At 62.7% G+C, this 3,588-nt stretch overlaps 1 protein-coding gene across 1 annotated transcript; it reads left to right on the top strand.

Moving 5' to 3' along the window:
• The first annotated feature begins 214 nt into the window (after positions 1-214).
• Positions 215-670, top strand: CHC_T00004150001 (hypothetical protein). Its single transcript, XM_005715392.1, has 2 exons — positions 215-443; positions 465-670. The coding sequence occupies exons 1-2, from the start codon at positions 215-217 to the stop codon at positions 668-670; spliced, it is 435 nt and encodes a 144-aa protein (XP_005715449.1).
• Positions 671-3,588: the final 2,918 nt, after the last annotated feature.

The following is a 3,588-nucleotide window of genomic DNA, read 5'->3' on the forward strand; positions in this document are numbered from 1 at the left end:
CACCGTAAATAGTCTAGATTCATAAATAGTCAGGACCGGACTATTCACAGTCACTGCCTCTAAAACCCAGGTTCAGAATTAGTCCGGTCCCCACTAATTACCGTGATCAGTGTAGCAGATAGGAAGCTGAGTTACACTTCGATCGAGACAAGTAAGTCACAGACCTACGATAATGTGGTGATTCCTTCATATGACTCCCAGTCATTCCTCTCTCATGTCGTTGGCCAACGGCACCTCCCCTTTTGCTCAGTCGTCATCATTCCCTGCATCACACACGCGGAGCGATAACGTGCGAGGCCGAGGCCACGCACAAGGGCAACGCACACGAGCTGGCGTGCCTGCCTCCGAAGGGCGTCAGTGCCTCCGCCACCGGGCCGGAGCGGAGGAAGATAGAAGGCCAAGAGAGCAGGGGGATGGGAATAATAAAGGCAGCCCACTCAGAGGTCTCCTCTGAGTGGGCAGAGGAGACCTCTGCAGTGTGACTTTGCCGTGGGGGCGAGTCGTCGTTAGGTCCTTTGTTTCCCTTTCCTTTCGCGCCGCGCCAGGGTCTTGCCCGCGAGTCGTTACAGACGGCGTGACCCCCGGCGCGGGGTGGGGGGGTGGCGGCAGCCGCGGCGACGGAGGCGGTGATGGTCGGCGGTGCGGACAGGAGAAGGCGGCGCATGGTTAAGAGAGCCAGCACCACGGTCGGCGGGAGGAGCGGCAGCAGCAGGGAGCGCGAACGCTTCGCGATTGGCGCCATGGTAGTGATGGCCCCCCGCCGTGGCGAGCTCACGCGCCCCAATCCTCACCTGAACTCCTGCGGACGGGGAGATGAAAGACAGAGGAGGCAGGAAAGTTGTGGGCGGTTTCAAGGGTGTGCGGTTCAGTCGTTGTGGGGAGATTGTAAGCAGCGCGCTGATCGAACTCGTCACCGACGGTGGGTGGGTGGCGCGCGTCTGGAAAGGGCATTCCGGGACGCGTAGGCGAGGGACTGCATGCGATTATTGGCAATCCCGACGTGGAGCGAGAGCTGCTCCGGGTGGGGACCATGGCGGCGTTGCCGTGTGTTTCGCCGGCGAGTAAAGAGATGGCCTGCATGGAACGCATCGCCCCCCTCAAGCCTCTCGACCGCCAGCTAAGAAAACGGCGCGCCGGGTATGCGGCCGCCCGGCGGGGGCGCGCGATCAAAACGCGCGCGGCCACCTGTTGCGCGCCGCGGCCTCCCCGCGCGACTTCTGCGGATACGGTCAGGTATCCACGGATCACCATGTAATGACCTACGCCGCGCGATGCCTGCGCGCCTGCTCTTGGACACGATTGCGCGCTGTACACGTGGACAAGAGGACGGCGTGGCAGTAGTACAGTACATTATCTGCCGTCGGCGCGCAGGCAGGCGAACCGGAAGAGCCAGTCATCCTCTTCCCTACGAGAGAAGCGATTCCCCGTGCAGCCTGCTCGGAGGTTCGACGCACTACCTAGGCCGATCCCGTCGGCTAGGAATGTCAGGAGAAGTTTCGCCATCGGTCCCGCCGAGCGAAGAGCGCGCCGCCCTTTCGCCGCCACCTGCATTAGACGCGGCCACTGCGGCCGCAATTAGCGATATCGTCGCACAAAAGATCAACGAAGCCCTCGCCAACAGGGCTAATGATAACCCGTCTCCAGTCCTCCCGGGCCCGGCGCCTGCCCTCCACACTCGCGCCGCTGAGACCGACACCACCATCGTCGAGAATTCTGGTGCGGCTGGCCCTCCGACCGCCGATCTCGCCGCCCAAGCCGCCGCACGAGCTGTCGAGGCCCCCGCGACACTCACCAGAGTTGAGGATCGAGATCAGGGACCTCCTGAGGACCCAGAAGACGAAGAGGCGGACTCGGACGATCCGAACGAGGCTCTATACGGCCCCCGGGCTTTCACTCCGAAGTGGTACGGGGCCCGCCGGGGTTCCGTCATCCGTCCGGGCTTCGAAGTCCCCGCGCGATTCGAGCCGAGCTACCCGGTCGGCTTTGAGCCGGAGAGCGTCGCGCACTTCAAGACGTTTTGCGCGCCCGGAACTAGCGCCGGGGAGAACTGAGGAGGCCGCCGGCCTCTACGCATCCGCTGCGTACCTCACCCACGCCTCCAACACACTCACCCAGGCTGCTGAGGACCTCATCGAGTCCGTCGAGAAGATCCCCGAAGACACCGACCCTGAGGCAGTCCGCAAAATCCGCCAGGCAATAGTATCTGTATCCGACGCCCAGCTCTGCACCTTTGGAGTATACGAATTAGCCGCGTCCCGCTACGAGGTACTCGCCGGCAAACAAGGTGCCACCGGGGTCGCTGATCCGGAGGTTCTGTCAGCATACATTGACGCCCCCACCGCCTGCAGTTCCGCAGGCCGCCAGGCCTTCCGTCGTCAGCAGGTGCAGGCAATCAAGTACGCCACCCAGCTCGCCGGCCGGCACAGGCGGAGGAATCCGGCGGAAGCTGTTCAGCAGTTCCGGCAACCGGACGCCACCCTCAGAGGTAATCACCCCCGCAGTCGCGGCGGCGGAGGAAAGGGAACTGGGAGAGGCGCCAGCCGGGGACGAGGACGCAAATAGGAATGGTCCCACCTTCCGTGGGTGTGGGCCTGGCATAGAGGGCTTGGAAGGAAGTCGGCGCGAGCGACTGGTTGGTGAGACAGTTGCGATTCGGACTGCAGCTCCCATGGGTACGGGAGGTCCCTTACCAGAGGCCGAGAGCATACCTGATGGGCGTGGGAGAGCGCGAGTTCGCTTCGAAGGAGATAGCGAGATGGCTCGCGCTCGGTTTCGCCCGGCGGACGACCCCGGAGGAGGGCCGCAACCTGAGGCGCAAAGGGCAGCTATTTCCGGCTTTCGTGACGGAGTCGTCAGGCAAGAGGAGGTTGGTGATCGACTACAAGAGGGCGAACGAGTGCATGGAGTCGAGAACGTTCCGTATGGACCAGCTGTCAGACTTGGCGGCAGTGCTGCGTCCCGGGGACTGTCTATTCAACGCCGACGTGAAAGACGCCTAATACCACCTCCGACTGAGGCGCGTGGATCAGGAGCGCTTGGTGTTCCTGATCGGGGAGGACGTATTCGTCCCGCTCTGTATGAACTGCGGCCTCGCCGTCGCACCATGGTTCTACACAAAGGCGATGAAGCCCGTCGTATCTTTCATACGCTCGCTGGGACACTGCATTTTCTCGTATCTCGACGACTTCTTCGGCGCCGCAAAGTCGTCGAGGGGCTCCGCCACCGGAAGAAAGGACACCGAGCAACTGGGTTTGCTCATGCGGGCGCTGTTACGCAAACTAGGACTACGGCTACACCCCGACAAATGCTTCTTCAGGGGGGGAGCAGCGGTTGGAGGTACTCGGGATCGTTGTGTATTCGTGCGCTCAGAAGTTCATGCTGTCCCCGGCCAAGCTCGCGAAGGTGGAGCTCGGCGCCCGACGCGTCTTTCGATACGCATTCTTGCACCGCCACTGCGTTTGAGCTCGCATGCTGCACGGGTTCGCAGGACTAGCGAATTGCGTCTCGGCGGCCGTGGTGGACTCTCAACTCCGACTCCGGGAACTGTTCACGGCCCTCAGCGCCTCGGAGAAGCAGGGATTCGCACCG

Source organism: Chondrus crispus, genomic scaffold (genome assembly GCF_000350225.1).
Source record: "Chondrus crispus Stackhouse genomic scaffold, scaffold_215, whole genome shotgun sequence".
NCBI classification, from domain to species: Eukaryota; Rhodophyta; class Florideophyceae; order Gigartinales; family Gigartinaceae; genus Chondrus; species Chondrus crispus.